The 20,028-nt window shown below is 53.3% G+C and overlaps 1 protein-coding gene across 4 annotated transcripts in view; it reads right to left on the bottom strand.

Moving 5' to 3' along the window:
* Window positions 1-3,265: 3,265 nt before the first annotated feature.
* Window positions 3,266-20,028, bottom strand: part of TMPRSS13 (transmembrane serine protease 13) — a 28,796-nt gene continuing 12,033 nt past the window's right edge. For 3 of the 4 annotated variants that reach the window (XM_013054908.2, XM_045080481.1, XM_013054909.2), the window contains 12 exons: window positions 19,440-19,544; window positions 17,219-17,257; window positions 17,001-17,123; window positions 15,939-16,068; window positions 14,120-14,212; window positions 13,064-13,107; window positions 11,714-11,876; window positions 10,712-10,884; window positions 8,066-8,164; window positions 5,658-5,800; window positions 5,366-5,518; window positions 3,266-4,688 (listed from right to left, as the gene is read on the bottom strand). In XM_013054908.2, the coding sequence (XP_012910362.1) occupies window positions 4,662-4,688; window positions 5,366-5,518; window positions 5,658-5,800; window positions 8,066-8,164; window positions 10,712-10,884; window positions 11,714-11,876; window positions 13,064-13,107; window positions 14,120-14,212; window positions 15,939-16,068; window positions 17,001-17,123; window positions 17,219-17,257; window positions 19,440-19,544 (1,292 nt within the window). In that variant the 3' untranslated portion in view covers window positions 3,266-4,661. The remainder of the gene's footprint in view (window positions 4,689-5,365; window positions 5,519-5,657; window positions 5,801-8,065; window positions 8,165-10,711; window positions 10,885-11,713; window positions 11,877-13,063; window positions 13,108-14,119; window positions 14,213-15,938; window positions 16,069-17,000; window positions 17,124-17,218; window positions 17,258-19,439; window positions 19,545-20,028) is intronic. The other variant, XM_045080482.1, reaches the window with a different exon arrangement.

Genomic DNA, 20,028 nt, shown 5'->3' with positions numbered 1-20,028 from the left:
GCAGCCAGAAGGCCAGAAGGGAGAGCTTGATGTCACAGAAGCAATGGCAATGTTACTGAGCAGGGAGTCCTCAAGAGTTCAGTTCCAGCAGGGAGTTCCAGTACGATGAGGACTGAAAAGCTACCATTGGATTTGGCAACATGGTAGATCAATGATGTGATGGGGCAGGAGCCAGATGGCTGTGGCTTGAGGAGCCCATGGGGCATGAGGTTGTGTGTCCCCTCACAGCCCTCAACCATCAGTTCCATTGGCCGAGTAGCCAGGTGCTTCCAGGGCAGGGCCAGCTACCCATCCTGGTCCCATCAGTGGCAAGAGAGAGCAGAGAGAGCTCAACCCAGCTGTGAGAGAAACTCCCAGCAGGAGACGTCTAGCTGCCTCGGATGGTGGCGTCACCTTCATAGAAGACCAACCCCATTGCTATAAAATGAAGAGGCAGGTTTATACAGAGAAACGGCAAATCTCCTAAGAAACTTGAACCCTGTGAAGATTTATTCAAATTCCCCAGTCCCGTCTCACTGGTTTGCTGAAGGGGTGGAGAAAGGGGTGAAGGATTTGGCCCTTTTGCGGCAATTTCAATGTTTGTTTCAAGGGCTCGATCTGCCTGTCACTGTCCTGCATGTTGACATACAGCCACCCGTTTCACCCTGCAACAGCACGTGGGAGAGATGCACCTATGCTGCATGAGGGGGGGGAGAGGCTGGCTTGCCCAAGGTCACAGAGCGAAGGAAGTGGAGCTGGAATTTGTGCCTCTGGTTACCTCCAGTCCAACTTCATGGCTCTTTCCACTAAATCAGTATCATTAGGAGGAGTTCAAAGAAGATTCCCAGCTCCCTCCTTGTATGAAAAGTGAAGAACTTATTCTGGGACTCAGGCCTTTGGCAGAAGAATTACCCCGTTACGTCCACATCCCACATCCTGCGGGCCGGAGCTGAGCCGTGCAGGACCAAAGCCGGGCCATTCCCTCCTCTGCTCTGAGGACTCATCTGAGATGATCTCTGCCTGGATGATGCAGGCTGCGTATCTCCACAACGTGGTCCTCCATGTTCTGACAAGACTCATCGTGAGACCAGTGTGAGCTCGCTGCCTGGGCTGGGCAGCGCAATTCCATGGAACAGGAAGCCTGGGCCAGCGCGGAGGACGTACGGAATGAGTGGCACGAGCTTCTCAGAGCCACCCACCCACACTGAGGAGACATGGAGGTATCCTGGGGTGACAGCTTATTATGGCAGAGGAGGACCTCCCAGAAAGCATCCACTTGGGACGTGGGTGCGAGAAGAGTCAGGAGGCCTCCTCCCATTCATAATGCTTTTGTCTCAGGTTCTGGGTGAGCTAAGCCTCCGGTCCTGTGACACTCTGAGGGGTGTGCCCAGCCTTCTCTGCGGCATTGTCCCGCCCTGGCCCTCCCACGGCAGAGGCCCGGTGGAGAACGGAAAGATACCCGTTGCCGAGCAGCAGACCCTGTAACGTCTCAGCTAGAAAAGACCTACCTGACTTGGGAGAGCAGATTTTAAAATCAGACAGCCTCGATTCAAAGTCCAGCTCTACCACTGTAGCAGGCGTGTGGCTCGGGGAAGCTTAACTCACTTGCCTTGGCCTTTGTGTCTTCATCCATAAAATAGGGATAATAGTGCCTACTCTGTGCTTTCGGGACATAAGACACATCAGGTGGTTAGCACAGCAGCTGGTATATAGCACACATTCAGCAAGTGCTGGCTCTTATCATCATTATCCTCATCATTATCATTACAGAAAGTGCTCCACATGCATCTCCCAATGTCCCCCCAAGTGCATCAGGACACTGGCTAAGCAATTACGGGAAACAATAGCCCTTGGGAACTGAACCAAACTCCAGAGGCAGCAGGATGGGCTGCTGGGCTGTGACCGGCTCGGTCTCCAAAGACTTAGTCTCTGCCCCACACCCAACACACTCACGTACACTCCCCTCCTTCCCCGGGGGGTAAACTCAGCAGTCAGTGGACTTGACAAAGCCAGAGAGTCTGAGTGGTACCTGGAGATGGCTGGGATCCAGGGACCCGAGGATGGTGTCACCAGCAACCCCCACTAGCCTCCACCAATAGAGACACGCACATCTTTCTGGAAATTTTGGACAGATTTGGGAAATCCCATCACCCTACTCCATGCTTCTTATGGCTTCTGTAAATGTCTGGTGTCTAAGGAAAGTGTTTTTCTTTTCCTATTAAGATACTGCTTTTTCTCGAGCTTATCTCTCCCACACACACCTGCACCCCTATAGGTTACTTATGCCCTAGGAAGCCAGAGAGAGAGAAGGATCTGAAAAATAATGTGGCAGGAAGCCTCCTCGCTGGACGTTGAGATGGATGAGAAATAAGCTTTGGGTTGAGCCACGGAAGTTGTGGGAAACCGTGGGCTCTTATTGGGGTCGCTGTGTTCTCCCTACTTGCTAATATGCTAAGCCCGCCAATTGCCCCTCCCCCACACCTTTTTGTTGGGATGAAGCCAGAAAAGAACTGAAGGTGGGATGTCTCCCCCTCCCACTGACATGAGAGAGTAAAGAAACCAAATCTGAGGTGTCCGAAGGCCAGGCCCATGGACGCAGGCCTGGAGACGTCTGTGATCGTGGCCAGAAGCAGGGGTGTGCCCAGTGACGCTGGTCGTGTACCCATGGGTCGCAGTGATGGAGGTCAATATATTCAAGGTAGGAAAGTAACTGCAGAGCAAGAAGGGATAGATCTTTCAGAAACTGATGGGACCACCGATCCAATTCTGTTGGAAATGCTTGAGGAAGCTTCTTACAATCAGGCCTCTCTCTGAGCTTGCAAAGGCAGAGGAAGAGAAAGAGGAAGAAGGGAAAAGGAGAAAAGACAAGCACTGGATTGTCCTTCACCCATCCTTGTCTGGTTTTGTTTGTTTGGTTGTTTGATCTGGTTTGGCTTGGTTTGGTGAAGTTTTAAGATTCCTTTCAAGCCTCCCGTCCTCTGTGAAGCCCTCCCTGACCTCTCCAGGTGCGACTGGTAGCTTCCACGCATGCTGTCCATACTCGTCATAGCTTCCGTCACACTGAGTCACAATCATGAGTTCCTGAGGACACTGTCATAGTCTTTGTGCCCCTGAGCCTGTCATGATACCTGATACAGAGTAGGCACTGATATGGCAGGTCGGGGGTTGGCTGATGGGCCAAATAAACACTCAGAACCCACAGCTGAGGAACCAAACCTAAGAACCCCCACAAAGGCTGTCTGGACACCGGGGTGGGCAGGGAATCAGTAGAACAACAAATCACAAATTTTTCAGGTCACACAACTTTTATTGCTGAAGACCATTGCTGGGGCTGCCGTAGACATGAACATTGCCCTCCCCCACCCTCAGCCCTGATAACACGCAACCGGCTCCCTCGGCCCCTGTCCAGCCTTGCTGCCTGCCTGAGCTGGGCTGGGCTGACCCACGTGGACCCTGCCTCTGAGAGTCATAGCACCGTGAGGCAGGCCCCAGGAAGGTGAGGAGAATGAGGCTGGGCAAGAACAGGTAGCCCAGAGGAGAGGTTGGCGAAGGCCCAGGCCTCTGGCTGGCATGGAAACCAGACACACTGATGGCTCACGGGAGCAGGGAACCTCAGATCCTTCAATACGACTGTTTGGAGGGCCTGGAGACAGTGTCGGCTCTCTCTTCACGGCAGCGTTGGGGTCAATGCCCGGTTTCTGAAACAACTGAGAATTTGAAAGGTGGAGAAGCGGAGAAGAAACTACAAAAGGCCCAGGAGGGCACTGGACAGGGAACCCTGTCCACCCGGACTCTCATGGAGAAGCAGCAGCCATTTCTTCACGCCCTGGTGTGGCCTTCAGATGCAGCGACACGGGTGGCTCTCTGTGAGGGATCTGCTCACCAGCCTGCCTGAGGGCTCCCTACCGAGTACCCCAAAGCGGCTCCTTCATCTGGTCTCTTGAGGTCGGGAACATTCTGCAGGACTCTGGAATGGCACAACTCCCAGAAGCCCCTTGGAGTCTGTGGGGTGATGGATGCTAGTGCTTCAGGCGCCTGGAAGTTTTGGAGAATCTTTATAAAATGCATCTACTTCCATTTCTTGAATATAAAAATAAAATAAAAATCTGCCCCAGTGCCTCTGAGCCTGGACTGCTGCATGCAGCCAGCCCTCCACATCCGGGCACCAGCACGAGGTCTGATAAAGAGCAGGAAGCTCTTTCAAAGGGGGACACTTCCCGCCAGGGCCAGCCCAGGCCCTCTGCTACCCGGGTGTCCCCGGGGCTGCTGGTGACCACGCAGTCTGGGTTCGTCTCCAAGTCATGGTCAGAGGAGCAAGAATGCCTAATATGGACTTCCAGGCCCTTCTCTGGGGCCCTGTTTGGGCTTTACCACCTCTGTCCATTAAGGCTACCCCTGCAGGAACCTCCACACAGCCCAAACCATTAACTCCAGGAGCTTTCCAACCTGGGCTTTGCGAAGAGCTGACAGCTCTTCTGGTTTCTGAAGACCTTGGGAGAGTAACAACATCTACTCATGTGCACGCATGTACACACACATACACACACGTGTGTGCATATTCACAGAGGCAGCAGATAGTAGAGGTAGGAGTAACGAAGGTGCCTGGTGGCCTTTAGCCTAGATGACACTGCCGATGGCCCAGTCACTTTGGCCAGTGCCGTGAGGTGGGACAGTCCAGCTGCTTAGGATTTCCGGAAGTGCACCTCCCTCTGAGGACAAGAACAGGGAGAACAGGATAAGGCTGGGTCAGGAAGACAGATGTCGAAGGTGGGGTTCAGAGCCTGCCATTCAGTCCAGCTGTCACTGGGCACTGCTCCTCGGAGAGCGGCAACAAGGAGGAACCGTGGAAGGAGAGAGACACCAGGCTGGATTTCTGGACCAGCCACCCAAGCTCTGTGTGCTGCTCTCCCCTCTCTCAGGCAGAGGAGGGAAGGTGAGCATAGCTTTCGTGCTTTAGGGCTAAGATGGCAGGTGCAGGGAAGGTAGGGCTGTTCTGGGTCAGCAGAGGTGGGGGTGAAGCCCTGCACCCCAGATACCCATGAGACTAACTCCCTGCCAAGGAGGGAGGCCTCCTTGATACACCACTCCAATCAGCTGTGTGAACTCACACCGTGGCTGTCTCTGGGGAGAAGACATGCCGCTGGGGCCCAGCCTGGGGCCACCCCTTTCCATCCCTCCAGAGGAAGGAAATAGAAGGTAAGAAACCTAAGCCGCTGGGGTTGGCCCAACATTGGATTCCTATCCTGTCCCAGTCTTCCACACTTCTTTTCACCCTCCAAACACGATGGGTGAGGGGAACTTTGCTAAGACTCTGGGGAAAGCCTGGGCCCTCTACCAGACACCCCAACTTTGGGGAGCTCCCAGTCTGCCCCAGGCAGACACTCACCTCCATCTTGCTATAAATCCAGGGGAGGACTTCAGTCACTTTGGTGTACACACCGGGCTTGTTTCTCTGGCCACAGCCCGTGCCCCAGCTGGTGACTCCTGCCAGATACCAGCGGTTGTTCTGCTCACAGACCAGGGGCCCCCCGCTGTCTCCCTGTGGGGGGAACACACATCTCAGCAGGGTAGGAGAGGTGGTCCTTGAGCAGGAAATGGCGGGCACCTGATTCTCACTCTGAAACCACCACCCCAGCCTTCCCCCATGGCCCCTGGCTCCCAGGACATGAGCCTCTCACCTGGCAGGAGTCTCTGCCTCCCCGGAGGTCCCCAGCACACATCATCCTTGGGGTAAGGTAACTGTCATAGACCAAGAAGTCATTGCATTTCTTAAAGTCGATGAGGTTGACCTGTACCTCTCGGAGGAAGGGGGATGTCTTCTCTTCAGTGAAGGCGAGTGGAGGAAAGAGAAGATGGGAAAGGAGTGAGACCAGATATGGACACCTTCATGACCTTCTAGCCAGCCACCCCATGACTCAGATTCACAGCTTCCTGGGAGCAGAGGATACCATTCCCATGGCTGGCCTCCCAGAACATAGGGCCACATACACCCTCACACCACACACACCCCCCTACATGTAACATAGAGACAGACATGTACACAAACTCACAAGCCTACTGGGCTGCCTTCATGTTGCAAAATCTTCTCTGTATGCAGAGCACCATCAAACACATCATTTCATTTGTTTTCAGTAACTATGTGCCCTAATGAGGTATAATTAATCCATTTACAGTTGGAGGAACTCACGGCCGAAGGCGTGACTTGCCCACAGTCACACGGCCGGTCAGTTATGGAGCCGAGACCAGAACAAGTCTGCTCCCAGGCTAGTCACCATCCACTGCACTGAGCAAGGGAAAGGAGGCCCTGAGACCTGCAACTGGCCAGAGGCTCTCTGTGAGGTCAGCCACGTGCTCCGGGGCCAAGCATAAACCATCCTACAGAACCAACATCAGCAAAGATCACTCTGCAATAGAGATAAAGTGAGGGGAAAGAAGACCACTCCACTTCATAACCTTGTTTAAGGGTAAATGAAAACAAGGTAGGTTACAAACCACAAATAACGGCGACTATCCCCTCTCCCAGCCAATAGGAATGTCTACTGCCTCCTCACCGATTATAGCTTTAGACTCTGCTTATTCTTAACTCCTAGATGAGATTATTAGGATGTCCAATCATAGAATTATCCCTGCTTGGGTGCCTCGGTGGCTCAGTGGGTTAAGCCTCTGCCTTCAGCTCAGGTCATGATCTCAGGGTCCTGGGATCGTGCCGCACATTGGGCTCTCTGCTCAGCAGGAAGCCTGCTTCCCCCTCTCTCTCTGCCTGCCTCTCTGCCTACTTGTGATCTTTGTCAAATAAATAAATAAACATTAAAAAAAAAAGAATTATCCCTGCTTCCTGAAAGCATCCAATCTAGAGAAATGTTCCATTTCTTTGAACCGCCGTCCTCCCCTACAATAAGTCCTTCCTAGCACTCTGTTATTAAGATGTCCATGGTTCCCTGTGGTATATGTTCCCCCTCAGTGCAGTGAGCAATGGACCAAACGTGTTTGATTATAGGGGGTCTCCAGGTGGTCTTGGCTGGAGACCAACTACTTTGACATCTGCTCAGGTATATACATTCATACACATTTGTCTCAGGTTGGTTTACAGGATTTCACTTGGGAGAGCTCCGTGTGAAGCTGTTTAGGGGGACAGAGACACCTGGTAGGATCTGCATGTAGGGGGACATGGGTACCTGGTGGGTACCTGGTGTTGTCTGCATTGATGGGAGGATCTTAACTGACCAAGCGGAGCCTACGTGGTCTGAATAGAGGATGTACAGTGTTGTCAACAGTCAAATAGTCTATTTGTTGCCAATTAGTCTTTTTTGGTAAAGATATGTGAATGAAGTGTTGGCCTCTTCGCCAGGAGGTGGCACCTAAGAATTCTGAGGAAATAACCATATATGCCCCTAGGTACATGCTGTACATAAACACATTTTGTATATTCTTATAGGGTAAGTTTTCTGTGAAAGTGGCAGATAGTTAAGCATGTGTCTTGGCATTTTTTTCACCTGCACATTTGGGACTTTTTCTTTTGATTGACTAAAGCTGCATATACTAAAAACAAAAACAAAAACTTTTTTTTCTCATTTCATTTTCACTTTTTAAAAAAATTCAAAATAACTGCAATTTAATGGGGGCTTTCTCCATGGAAGAGTTAGTCCAAAGTGTAAGAAACAACCCAGGCTCTGTGAGCAAGTGGTGGAGTATGATGCAGATAGCACCAGCCTGGCATGTTCTAGACCATTCTAGGCTGTTCTAGACTTAGTTCTGTCTATCAGAAACAACTAGGGTGACCCTGGGCAAATGACGGAGCCCCAAAGGTCTTTAGCTTCCTCATTTGTAAAATGGGGAGAAGGGTTAAGGGTGATACTTGGGAGACCAAAACTTTCTAACATGGGTTATAAGATGTAATATAAACTGGTCTGCCATGTGTGGGGGTGATGTGAACACACATACCCACATGCAGGCCCATGAATCTCTATGCCCAAACCCTCATCTAGATAGGCCCTCCTCCATACACCCCGACACATCACCCCCACACACTCTGTACAGATGCACATGTACACACACACACACGCAGCCCAACAACTCTGCCTCTCACCATCAGTCTCCTTGGTCTTGCCAAAACCTGTGATCCAGCAGGTCTCATTGAGGCTGAAGGTCTGTCCGTGCATAGGGAGGCAGGCAGGGTGGATGTGAGCTGCAACAAGACCTCAAGACATCAGAGCAAGGTCAAGGCTGGAGATCTCAGCTGGGATGGTACTAGGGAGGGACAGGGGTATCCAGGTCCTAGGACCCTCCCTCCTTGCCCCAGTATGGTTCAGAAACTTCTAGGGCCTTGAATAGACCAGGCAAGAAACTCAGGCACTTTATCTTGACCCTCCAGCCTTTGGGTTGCTGCTAGAGTTCCCGTAAACATTCTGATCTCAGTGAGTGCCCTGTGGGCAGAAGCATATGCCTTGGAAGCTCCCCTGTGCCACGCCGATACCAGGGTGGCTCTAAGGATCTCCCTTCTATGAGTGGCTTTCCCGGCTGAACCTCCTCCATGCCCATCTGTCAGAGGAGGGAGCAGCAGCAGACCAAGTCCCAGGCATTAGCACCATGGCCTCTCAGTGATATGCCCAGCCAGGTCTGGGGAGAGCACCCACAGGTGGGTCAGCAACTGAGGGGCTTCCTCCAGCTCAACCTCCCCAAGTGGGAAGAGCACATCCCTAGAGGCATGGACCACAAAACCCCTGCTCACTTGCTCCCAGGCTCAGAAACATTTAGAAGGTGCTGCTGTGCGTCACGTCACAGCCTTTCTGAGGACTGGGATCTTTATGCTAGGGCGTGAGCCACCAAACTCCAACTTGCAAGATGAAAATACCAGCTGATAGAATGTTTGCAATGCTCTCAATGGTTTCTTATGCTCACCTAGAACAGTGCCTGACACATACAAAGTACTCAACAAACAAAGAAAGGAAGAAAGGAAGGAGTGACACAGAAAACGGGAGTGTGGGAGTGGGAATGAACACTAGATTCTTCTCCTATAAATTGGGCTCTAAGTACCGGGGTCTAACACATTTGTCTGCTAGAGAGTAAACAAAAAAGAAATGAAGGCATGGCATCAATCATTAACCAAAAAATGCAAAACATAATTTCTTAAAATATGCCCATTTTTAAGATATAGGGTCTTTAAAAAAAATGTAACATGATTCTATCCTCCATTCATTTTTATGGGGGGAATTAACTTTATCAGTGAATTTTCACAAGTTTTCTTCGATAGAACTGTGACTTGAAAGTGCTTGGCCCGCCAAAGGAGTTTAAGAAAATCTACCCTGACTTCTAAACCCAAAATCAGGGCACCTGGTCTAAACTGTAATTCTCAGTCTAGATGTGTGCTTCCTGCCCAGGGGCCTATGAGTCTGTAGAGGGACTGCCACAGTCTGAAAACCATACACAATGTTATAATAGCTTTCATTTGGTTTTACAGATTACCTAATTTGATTTGGAATTCCAAATAACATTAAGGGAGGTTGCGGTGGTGGGAGATCAGGATGGTTAGCGAAATGGAGTCTGGGTTTGGCAAGATTGGAAAGGCCTGTTCTGGTCCTGCAGACTGACTGCCCCTCTTAGGTGGGCATGAAGGGTAAGGCATGCACGGAAGACCGCCCCTCGCCACAAAATGGGCTGATAGGCTACAGTGAAGGAGACTGGCCGGCTGGTGGGCGTGGCTCGGGGAGGGCGTGGCCCTGGGCCAGCCCCGCCCAACCGAGCTTAGGCTGTTTCCTCCTCCTCACCCCACTCTGACGACCTAGTGTCTGACTCAGGACTGACACTGCCTCTGTAATTAATATGCCCAGAAAGACCAGTTCACAGGCTCAGAGCACGAGAAAGTCAGGACTAACCAGAGAGCCCAGAAAGCCCAGTCCACCTTAGAGATCCTTCTCCAGAGAAGCCCCACTTGTGCCATGTCGGCTCCCCCAGCTGTCCCCACCATCGAGTCACTGGCCTCTACTGGCTGCGCATCACCCATTTCATTCTATTTGCAATTTCAACTGGAGAGCGCGCAGCATAGCAGTAGACACACGGTAAGTATTTGATAAGTGCGCACATGAGTGAGTGAATTCATAGATGAAACCTTTGATATCCCGACAACTCCCCTAGCATTTCTGTCCTGTGGCCAACCTCGTGGCAGTTCACTGTCTGCATATGTGCTCGTGCTGTGCTCCCAGCTGCAGTGATCCCAATTTGCCAGCACGAAGAGCTTTACTCCGGAGGCAGACCCGCCTGGATCCCATCCTGGAGCAGGCGACCACTTAGGACTCTGGCCGTGGGTAATTTTCCTTCCCTGAGGCTCCATGTCCTCAAGTATAAAATGAAGCTAATAATAGTACCTGCTCTACAGGATAGGTTGGGAAGAGTAAATGATGCAGCTGTAAATTGCCTGTCGCAGTGCCTGGCCCCTGTTAAGTGCTCAATAAATATGTGTGGAACGATTCAATCTATTCATATTGGTTAAGACCAGTACCCAAGCCTTATCTCTGTCATCAACTTGCAATGTAACATGTGTCATTTGGCACAACCTTATTTCCAGCCTCTGAGCCTCGGTTTCCCCAATGGTAAAGTAGAGAAGTGCTCCATTAAATGATTCCTAAGAGCCTTTGGCTTCCACCGTGCTGAGGCTCTGGGACCCCAAGAGGGCCTATGGACGTGGCAAGGCTGGGCTCCAAGGGCTGCTGGAAAAGCGGGCGTGGCTTTGACTCACCAGACAGGGTCAGGGGCTTGGAGAGCCGCATGAGGGCGATGTCGTAGTCGTCTTCCTCGTCTGTGTAGTTGCCGTTGATGATGATCTGGGAGATGGAGGCTGCTTCAGGCAGCCGGAGCAGGTTGCTGGTGCCTGCGTAGACCTTCCAGCCCTCCAGAACCTTCTCCCGGGTCCTGCAAGAGCCACAAGGGAGCATGGTCCAGCTCTTTGTCTGGCAGGGCCCCCTGGCAGTGTCTGCCATGCACAGGGAGCTACAGCCGCAGCACCAGCTTACAGGCAAGGGGATGGACGAAATGACCTCAAAAGGGAACCCTCCATCTTCGCCCAGGACTCAAAAACAAGCCCCCCGCCTTTCTCTAAAAGCCGGCCCTTAACTGGCCACCCAGCACCTCATGACCCCCACTGTCTTCTCTGCATTCCACCAAGCTTCCTATAAGGTGGACAGGACAGGTCAGCAGAAATGGAGCTGTAGACAGGACAAAGTGACCTGCCAGAGACTCACTCCCTCCTGGGGAAGCTAGTGCCCCTGACGCCTTATCCTCAGAGCCCTTTCCTGCCCCCCAGCTCCAGGGACCTAGACTGGCTGGTGACAGTCAGAAGCTCACAGCACCACCCTCCCCTCCACCCCTATCCCTCCATTCCTGATTCCCTGGGATAGCATTTCTGTTCCTCAGGCTCCCTCCCCGGAAGTTCCTGTTGCAGGAAGCTGGTAACAAACCCAAAGCCTTTTTATTTCACCCCATTCTTTGTTCTTAGGGAAAGACTCCTAAGCCGTTTTTTCCTGCCTGCCTCACCCTCCCTCTAGGCCATCCAGGTTATTTTCTCATTCTGGGCTGCACTCAGAACAAGTAGCCCCAACGCCCAGTCCCAGGACCCAACAGTAACTGCAGATCATGGTCCTGAGACTGGGGGCCTGGGCTCACGACCAAAGCCCTCTCTGCTGAGACACAAATCCATCTGCCATCAGCCCTCCCTGGTGCTCCCCGCCCCTCGGGCACTCACACAAAGAAGCAGTGGGCAGCGGTGAGCACCCACTGGGCGTCGATCAGCGTGCCCCCGCAAATGTGAGTGGTGCCGTAGTGCAGGCTCACTTGCCAAGGCCACTTGCTCTCTGGGGCCAGCGCCCCTCCCACGATCCTCCCCGTCATGGCCCTTAGTCCACAGTCTGGGGAGAAGCAGAAGCGAGGAACTGTGACCTCTGCTGCTCTCAGAATGGCTCCCGTGCTCCCTGGACCCAGGGCAGGCTCAGGCAGCCCCATCCTGAGGGCACGTGCCCACCCATGGACACAGCTTTGCTCACTTAATCTGATGTGGCCCAGCTGTTTTCTGCCAAAGCAGAGCTTCCATGGGGAGGGTTAGACTGCTGGGATCACTCAGCGGGGAGTTTCATCCCAGGCAAGTTCCTCTTTCCTCCTACTCATTCATTCTTTCCTTAACGATGACAAATGCTCATTAAAGTGTCTGAAGTTGGGGGACTGTGCCAAGCACCATACCATCATGATGGCAAATCCCAGGGCTGCCGTGCTGTGCAGGTGGGTCTGTGCCCATATGATTCCCCAGGGGGTCATTTAATGCTACTGGGGACCCTGTATGTACCCCCACAGGGACATTCCCAACCATATTCTGGAGTCATCTCCCCAAAATTGTGGACAAGGAGGGCAGTCTTTGGAGTCTGTTAGGACATGTTTCCTTTTCTCTTTAAAGCGGGAGAGAATGAAGAACCGGTAGTAGTCCGAAGGGTGGGCCCTCTGTCTGTAGCCCTGTGCCCGCCCACTCAGGGGAGCAAGCCCACCTGGTCATTACTGAGAACACAGCACATGTATACAGGCTGCTCAACAGCTTGGGTTTTGGGGTCAGACCCAAGGTCAGATACCAGCTCCTAACCTACCAGCAGTGAGACAAACATGCCAGTCTCTTATCAGTAAGTGGACAGTAATGGCCCTGCCTCATGAGAATGAAATGCAATTATTTATCAAGAGTCAATAAGAGTAGAATGTACTCAGTAAATATTGGCCCTAGATCTAGTTCCACATCTGTTGATACAGGAGCTTTAAACTGATCCAGACTAGCCCTCCAGTCCTCTCCACCTCCCAGAATCCGTGAGATTTGAAGGGCTTCCCCTGTATGAACAAGGTTGCTGGGCTGAGCAGAGTCAGGAGAAGGAGAAGTGCTACTCTGAGACTGTCCCAGTGCCTTACAGGGACCTCAGCCCTGAAGCAGGCCTGCTGCTGAAGACTGTCTTCCTGTTGGGACCCCCCGGGCTGGCCATCTCCCCTAGAGGGGTCCCATGTCTCTGCTCCCTGACTCCCACCCCACACAGGCCACAGTCCAGGAAGAAGAGCATCTTCTTACGGGAACACTGGAGAGAGACATACCGCTGGGAAGGGCATTCAGACCTGTACAAAGGGACACAGAAGATGGGAAAGGGGCACTTTAGATACCTCCTCCAGAAAGCCTTCCCTGATTGAATCCCTCTAACTTCCTATTCCATTTCCTTTGCATAAGATAGAGGTTCTGATCTCCCTCCCAGAGAGACAGACCCTTCTAGTGCTTTCTCCAGATATGGGGATGGCTCAGTGCAAATCATCCCCACTCTTGTCCCCATCCCCACCCCTCAGTTTTCTTATGGGAGATTGCACGCATTGGGTAGATCCCTGTCCTTTGAACTCATGACTTCATTGTCCTGCATCTTTCCACAGCACAAGAGGTGGCCTGACTCTCCTCGGCCAGTTCCTCAATGCTCCACGGGCAATGTAGCTTGCAAAACACCTAGCACAAAGCAGGCATCCAGGCTACAGCTCATTCTCTTCTCTCCCCTCCCCTCCCTGTCCCTTTTTCTCTGGAAGCCTGGCTTCTTCTTTCCCTCCCCAAGGTAAACACCACTAGCTGGTGGAGCACCCTTCAACCTTCCCCTGAGTGGGATTGGGACAAGGGCGGGTCTGCAATGCAGAGATGACAGATGGCAGGGCCCAGGAGGGGGCCAGGGCCTCCCAGCCAGGCCTCCCTGTCCCCGGTCACATGCACCTGGCCCTCCTCCTGCTCCTGTTTCCCCACCCCCCATGACCCCAGCGATGTTTCTCCCTCCCCACCTCAAGCCCACTCCCTACAGTGGCTCCCAGTCCAAACACCCAGCAGACTGGTGGCCCCAAGGTTTATTTACGGTCTCTAACAAACAGATGAATGCTTGGGGCTCCGCTGACCTTGAGGTTCTCTCTGCACCACACTTCAATAACTTTCAAGTCAGGAGACAGGTGGCAAATGGGGACTGTTTCGGGGATGCTCAGGACATTCAGATGGACTCCTGGAGGCTAGGTCTCAAAAAGGCCAAAGGAGAGGGACTCCCTGACTCAAAGCACTCCCCCATTTTTCCCTGCTCACAGGCAGGCAGCCTGGCCCACACTACCACACCTGTAGAGGCTTTCCTGGAGGGTGGAGTTGTATTTGGAGATCGAGAAGCTGCTGGCAAGATTCCTGTGGGCCACCTCGGTCGTCCGGTAAGCACTGTAAGGAGGGGAGGGAAAGAAGAATAAGCCTGCCCCCACTCCCGGTGCCCCAGCTGACATTAGAGTTTTGCTGGCAGAGGCCAGGGGCACCAGTAAGTCCCATCACACCCTGCCCCCACCCACACATTCCACCACTGCCCCCCCCCCAGCCCTGTGCACCAGCCCAGGAGATGTGGCATTAGCACCCCTGCGAACTTGTTAGAAATGCAAATTCTTGGGTCCTCTTAACCCTAGACCTACTGAATCAGGAACTCCATTTCTATGTTTTTGCAGGCTCTCTGGGGGATTCTGATACACATGCAAATTCAAGAAACACTAGCTGGGCCCTTTTCTGGCCAAGCTGTGATCCATGCACCACAGCAGCACCCCAAAGCTGCTGAGCCAGACTTTGCCTTTTTAAGATCCCCATCTTACGGCTTTGCACATGAAAATCTGAGAACCTGGTACTCACTTACTGGACCTCAGGCCACAGTGTATGTAAGAATCACCTCAGGACATTTGCTAAGCAGGTTTTAAATCTTAATCCACAGAGTCTGATTTTAACAACCCCCCCTGCCCCAGGTGATTCTGATGTGGGAGATCCATGGACAATCTGCGTGGCACTTCTGTGAATTTCTGGAACATGGTGCACCCCTGAATGAGTGCGTGCCTTTTGCACATGCTGTTCTTCTTCCTGGGGTTCCTCTGTTCCCTGCTGTCCACCAGGTGAGGTCAGGCTCCCTCTCCATTGCGTATCCATAGTGCTTACCATTACGCATAGCATTATGCTATGGCTATTGGTTTAAGCCTCTCTCCCCCACACCATACCGCAGGTTCTGGAAGGGCAGGGATCTTGTCAGGGTACCCGTGGTCTCTGGCACGCGTCAAATCTCAATTATGTGTTTGGAATAAGCGACACCATCTACTGAAGCCCAAGGGAGGTTCTGATTTGCATAAGGTCGTACAACTCGATAATTAAAGATATCCGTCTTCCAGCCACATCCCCCTGATTTCCCTCTCACAGATCGGAACTCTGAGGCTGAGGGAAGGGAGAGGACAGGCTTTCTAAGTCCTGGCCTCCCAGCCTTGGGTTTCAAGGTGCTTCTTCAACAGAGAGTCCACAGCTGAAACCCTTCCTCCCACAACCCCACACATATTGGTGAACGCCAATACTCAGACCAAGAAGGAAGATGGAGTTAGCTATGTGGCCTAGAAATAAGGGAAGAAGGCAGGACTCCATCAAGTGCTCCCTGCTCCACCCACAAGCACCTGCTTTGGTGTGAAATCTTTAGAGCCAAGAAGATTCTTAAGACTTCACCTGGCCACACCTGCTCATCTCCTCCCCGCTTCGATGAGTTTCAGCTCAAGCCACAACTGCTTGAGTGCAGAGCCTGAACCTCTGGTTCCCAGTGGGAGTGCTCAAAGCCTTACCCCCCTTGCTGGGCTGCTGTGACCATGAACTGTGACCAGGGACACAAAGCCACTTCGATGCAGAGAATATACGGGAGTGTCAGGTCCTACGACAGATCTCCACATCATGACTTTGGCCTCATGGGAACAACTTACCCCCAGACTTGGGCACCCAGGGGCACTGTGCCTTTGAATGACACAGGAGTGTCCTGAGCTAGTGCCCTCAGCCCTGGTCCTCAAGACTCTTCTCAATGAGTTGCCCACAGTGAGCCTGAGGGGCCCTTGCAGAGAACCCAGGACGACTCTGAACCTGGGACACCTGGGGGGATATTTACCTTACAAAACCCAGCTGCTGGCAGGTCTTCTCTGAGTAGGACTCATTCCAGCTGTCGCTGCAGATGGGAAGCCACTGATGGGAGGACCCAGAGTAGACTTTAAGCAGAGACTTGTCCCAGTCAAACCTCACTGCCGGGCAGGAAAAGGGCAGAGCGGGCTCTCAGCACCCGGTTCTTGAGGAATGTACTGAGTTGGGCTCTTAGATGCTCTTGTCCTGGGGCTCCTCGCTATGGCCTGGGGAACATCTGGGAGCCAGAGCCAGGAGGTAATGACCACCGGCCAGGGCTCAGGAGCCCAGGACACTCAATAAAGGCAGAGCCAAGGTAGGGGCCGGGGCAGGGCAGAGAGCTCTCTCTGCAACAGGACCCAGGGGACCAGTGCTGGGAAAAGGGGTGAGCACTGCCAGTAGCCTTTGCCCCAAGAAGGCAGCGGCATGCCCGAACAAGAGAGTGGCAAGGGGAATAAGGCCTGTGATCTGACTGCGTGTTCAGTCAGAGAGTGGTGTGCTCACGGGCAAGCACACACAGACACACAGGGAAATGCTCCCATGGACCCCGACATTGAGCCTACGTGTCAACAACGCACTGAAAGCCCCCTGAGCATCCAAGGGCAAAGAGATCTTTGCGCTCATCACTGCTGGCTATTTACAAACCGGCCTGTGTGAAACCATAGGACTGCCAAGTCAGAGGTCACCTATGGGGGCCTAGATGGATGGGGCATATGGGCAGATCTCTGGACCCCACATCTGCCTCCAGCTGGAGTAGCTCTATTTTACCTGCTACTTGGGAGTGGGCAGATTCTGAGAACCACTAATCTTGTCCAGTTCCCTCATTTCACAACTTAGGGAAATGAAGCCCAGAGATGGTAAGTGACTTGCCTGAGTCACACAGCACTCAAAGCCAGGTTTCAGACCCGAGTCTACTATCACTAGAACCTAGGTCTTCTGACTCTCTGTGCGTTGCCTCCAATTCGAGCTGATATGCAGTTTGCAGTCACCAGAGTGCACGCGCGCACACACACACACACTCAGGCACACATGCACCCGTGCCCAGCAGCCTTACCGCAGCCCAGCTCATCACTCCGCAGCTTACAGTCCACAATCCCATCACAGCGCACAGCATGGATGGGGCAGCTCTCCACTGGTTCCTTGTACTTGATCCCCGTGTGGCCCCGCCAGAAATAGACTGGAAGACAACGGAGCAGACAGCCGGGTCACTGCCAACCCCAGGTGGACAAGACACTGAGCAGCCCGAGGCCCTGGGGGTTCTGAGACACCGACCTGCAATCCCTCTTGGACTCTGGGGCTCTCTTCCCCCATCTGTATGGAGAAAAAGGCTGCTCAGAAATGCTCCAGAATGCCCCAGAAAGCTCCTGCAAGCAGGGCAGCACCAGGCAGACTGGAGCAGCCATCCAGAGAGAGAGAGAAAGAGAGGGAAGGACAACGAGGGAGGGAGGGGTGGAGGTGGGTACGGCTTGGGAGCTCCCGTGCCCTACATGGGCCAGATTGGCAGCCAGAGAAAGCCCTCCTCCAGAATCCCAGAGCCCCCTCTCGGAGCCCCTCTGGCATATCCCTTCTTCTCTGTGCTCTGCAGGTCATAGCAGAGAAATTTGTCTCTGCCGTCCAGATGCACAAGCGCTCCCCATGCTGTCTGCTTGAAAGCTGTTCTTTTGGTCTCAAATCTCCTGGATTTTCCTTCTCCTTCCCCTCCCCTACACAAGGGATGTCTCCTTCAATCAGCTCCTGCCCCATTACTTGTCTTTAGAAATGTCTTTCCTCTCAAAGAGCAAATCTAGATGGCTGATTCCCAAATGTACAAGCTTTGCAAACTGTGAAAGTCAGCCTCATGACTCCCTGCATCTGGAGCACTGACCTCTTCTCAAACTAGGGATGCCATCCCTCCTGCCTGGAGACATCTTCCCTTGGGTGCCCAAGAAACCTGAGTTTTAACTCCTCACCCCACCCCTCATCCTCAGCCTGATCCCCCACTGCTCCCCCCTGCCCTACCACACGCTAGGTCACCCAGGGCGAAGGTCACCCTTGTGTGTCTGTTCCTTCCAGATCCAGACTCCAGTGCCCGCTAGGCCAATGTGGAGGGGCCCCCCTGATGGTCAGTGGACCTCAGGACATGCAGTGAAACCACACTGTGACTCCATGGTGGGGGCGCCCTGAGATGCCAACTCAGTCCTCCATGGGTCCTTCCCACCTGCTCTCCCATGACTGCCAGGGGGTCCCTAGAGCAGTGCCCTGTGGGGGAGGGGCAGGAGAAGCTGGGCAGCATGTCCTGGCTTATGGTCCACGTGGATACCATGTGGCAGGCACCGTGCTGAGGACACCCTTATGAGCATGACAATGATGCCATCACCTTGTCAGGCAGGTGGGGACACTGAGGCTGGGGAAGTTAATTAATTTGCTGCAGTCCCCCAGGTGGCAAGTAGCAGAGCCAGGAGGCTCCAGGGGGCCATGCCCTTAACCAGCAAACTATCTCCTCCTGAGCCATCCTCTTCCTGGAGCAGCCTGGCCAGCCCAGGTTTCCACATGGTCACCCACCTGGCTTCTCCCCACATCGTGCCACTTCTTCAGGAGAAACCTTACTCCCCAGCCTGGTGTTTAAAGCTCTGTACCATGTAGCTTGGCCATGCGCAGCCAAACAGCCCCCCTGGGATCCCCCAACACTCTTTCCCTCTCTGGCCAAGAGGTCCCTTCCTTCTCCCCACACCGACCTCACCCACCTGCCCCAACATTTCCTGCAGGAGCTCCTTCCACTCAGACACCCTATCCACATGCTGTCCCCTCCTCCAGCCTGTCTCCTGGACCTTTCTGAGCTGTCCCCTACCACCCTGGCCCACACAGCTGACACCTCTTCCTGAAGGTCCCATCTGGCCTTAATTATTGCCAGCCAGGTCTCTCAGGAGATTGGAATCTCTCCGAGGACAGGGTGGCTGGAGGTGTGCTCCTCTTCTGCCCCCTTCTGAGGTTCCCCACTGTGCTGGGCCCGTGTCGAACCCCAGAACACTCTATCCTATTGTCCAAAATGCCCAAGAGACTTTCCCTAATCTATCTGTATATGTTTTTTAAAAAAATAACTAGCATTTAGAGATTTTTGTGCTGGGCCCTGGGCTATTCTGTCATTTATGGCTCCAAACCCAGTGACATCTTTATGAGTGCTGACGGAGCCCGTAGTAAGTCAAGTGCACTGAAGGAACTGAATCCCATTAGAAGATGCAGAAACGGAGCTCAGAGTGGTTAGCTAACTCTCCCAAGCAAGATGCACAGGAAGGAGCAAGGATAAGGCCCAAGCCCAGTTCCCCCTAACCCAGCAGCCTAAAAGGGGCCTGGAGGCACCGTGGCCCACAGCCTTTTGCAGGAGTGTCTGTGGGGCAGGGTAGCCAGCTGCATGTGTGTTCCCCTCTCCCGTCAACTTGTAGCATGCCCCCATCGGCAGACCCCGTGCCTTCTGACCATGACCAGAGCCTGCCCCTGCTCCCTCTGTTAAACTCACGGAGAATGATGAGGGCCACCACGAGGACGATGAGGAGGAGGACACATCCGATGAGCGGTAGCCGCTTCCGGCCCTCCTGCCAGGTGAACTTGGGCAGGCTGATACCTAGGAGCGGGACAGCACCAGGGGAGGGTAAGGCTGCTGGAGAGGGGTCCAGGGCAGGGGAGGAGGGGAAGGGAGCAGACTGGCCCAGAAGGGCCCCGTGGGGACCTCCCCACTGCAGAATATGGCCCCACTCCACCAGATACAGACAGCTTGCTTTAACGGAGCGTCTCCTATGGGCCAGCCAGGCACTGGCACGTACTCTCGTAGGGAATTCTCACAGCAATCGTGTGAACTGGGCGATATCGTGCTTATTTTATAGATGAGGAAACTGAGGCTCATGAAAGTGAAAGAACTTGCTCAAGGTTACCCGGCGAGTGAACAGCAGAGCAGGCAGTCAAATGAAGTGTGTCCCATTCTAAAGGCCACCACACCAGAGTGCCTCACCAGCCCGAGAGGGCAAGACTGGGAGAGGGGTCCCAAGCATGGGATGGTGGGGACGGTCTGAAGTCTACAACGAGGCAAGGCTGGGATGGACAGACACACT

This window comes from Mustela putorius, unplaced genomic scaffold (assembly GCF_011764305.1).
Source record: "Mustela putorius furo isolate JIRA1106 unplaced genomic scaffold, ASM1176430v1.1 tig00000460_pilon_pilon_pilon, whole genome shotgun sequence".
Taxonomy (NCBI): Eukaryota; Metazoa; Chordata; class Mammalia; order Carnivora; family Mustelidae; genus Mustela; species Mustela putorius.
Note: the sequence above shows the minus strand (reverse complement) of the source record. Positions and strands in the feature narration are given on the sequence as shown.